Source organism: Sinocyclocheilus grahami, unplaced genomic scaffold, assembly GCF_001515645.1.
Source record: "Sinocyclocheilus grahami isolate Dianchi unplaced genomic scaffold, SAMN03320097.WGS_v1.1 scaffold549.1, whole genome shotgun sequence".
In the NCBI taxonomy this organism is placed as follows: domain Eukaryota; kingdom Metazoa; phylum Chordata; class Actinopteri; order Cypriniformes; family Cyprinidae; genus Sinocyclocheilus; species Sinocyclocheilus grahami.
The window spans coordinates 767,920-768,898 of record NW_015505728.1 but is presented as its reverse complement, the minus strand read 5'-3'; the positions used below and the strand labels follow the sequence as shown (position 1 = coordinate 768,898).

At 43.2% G+C, this 979-nt stretch overlaps 1 protein-coding gene across 1 annotated transcript in view; it reads right to left on the bottom strand.

Annotated features, from left to right (window-relative positions):
* The window catches only part of LOC107555908 (carbamoyl-phosphate synthase [ammonia], mitochondrial), a 26,086-nt gene that overhangs the window by 23,515 nt on the left and 1,592 nt on the right, over positions 1–979 (bottom strand). Inside the window, exons 3-5 of the mRNA XM_016238850.1 lie at positions 695–884; positions 450–607; positions 181–309 (exon numbers count right to left, since the gene is read on the bottom strand). Of these exons, the coding sequence (XP_016094336.1) occupies positions 181–309; positions 450–607; positions 695–884 (477 nt within the window). The remainder of the gene's footprint in view (positions 1–180; positions 310–449; positions 608–694; positions 885–979) is intronic.

Sequence of the window (979 nt, the reverse complement as noted above, 5' to 3'; positions counted from 1 at the left end):
TAAGTTATATAAAATATATAAAACATCAAACAACCTTTAATAAAAATCTCTTTGTTCAGGAACAAACATTACGCTTTCTTGCCCTATACCTGATCATAAAGCAGATAACTTTTAAATTCAGAGCACCAGCATTAATGGTATGAATTAACATCATGTTATTTCATGTTTTACAGTGCTTACCTTGCAAGCAGTGTCGTCTAGCTTCTCTTTATTAGCACACAGGCCTGAGCCAAGGCCACCCAGGGCATAAGCTGATCTCAACATGACAGGGTAGCCAATCTCATCTGCTGCCTTCAAGGCATCTGCCACCTTCCAAACAAAAACGGCCATCAGTACATAATCACCAACAAAAATCTTTTCAAACAGTGTCCAAACGTAGCATCTACAATGAAAGGTTTTTGGAATCACAACTTGTGAGCAACGACACATTTTGCAAATATCCATCTCACTGTTTTAACAGCCATACTGGGAGCAATTTTTTCATTGATCTCCATTAGTTTGTCTGAAAAGAGTTGCCGGTCCTCAGTGGCCATGATGGACTCCACAGGTGTGCCCAAAACTTGCACTCCATACTTCTGCAGGACACCACTCTGAAAGAGCTCCACCCCTGACACAATGGACAGGAACATAATGCACCATCAATCAAGCCTTTCAGTGTTGGTGAATTTGATCAAGTTTGATGCTGAATCCTCACCGCAGTTGAGAGCCGTCTGTCCTCCCATGGAGAGCAGGATGCCGTCGGGTCTCTCTACCTTGATCACCTCTGTTACAAACTCAGGAGTGATGGGCAGGAAGTACACAGAGTCTGCCTGCTTGGTGCCAACCTCATTAGTCTGTACCGAGGCAATGTTGGGGTTAATCAGCACAGTTTGTAAGTTTTCCTCCTGTAGACAGAAACAAGGAATAAGAAACACTGCTGTGAGCAAGAACACCTGTACTGTGGCTTCAAGTAGGTCAGTGGTTCTCAAACTGTGGTACA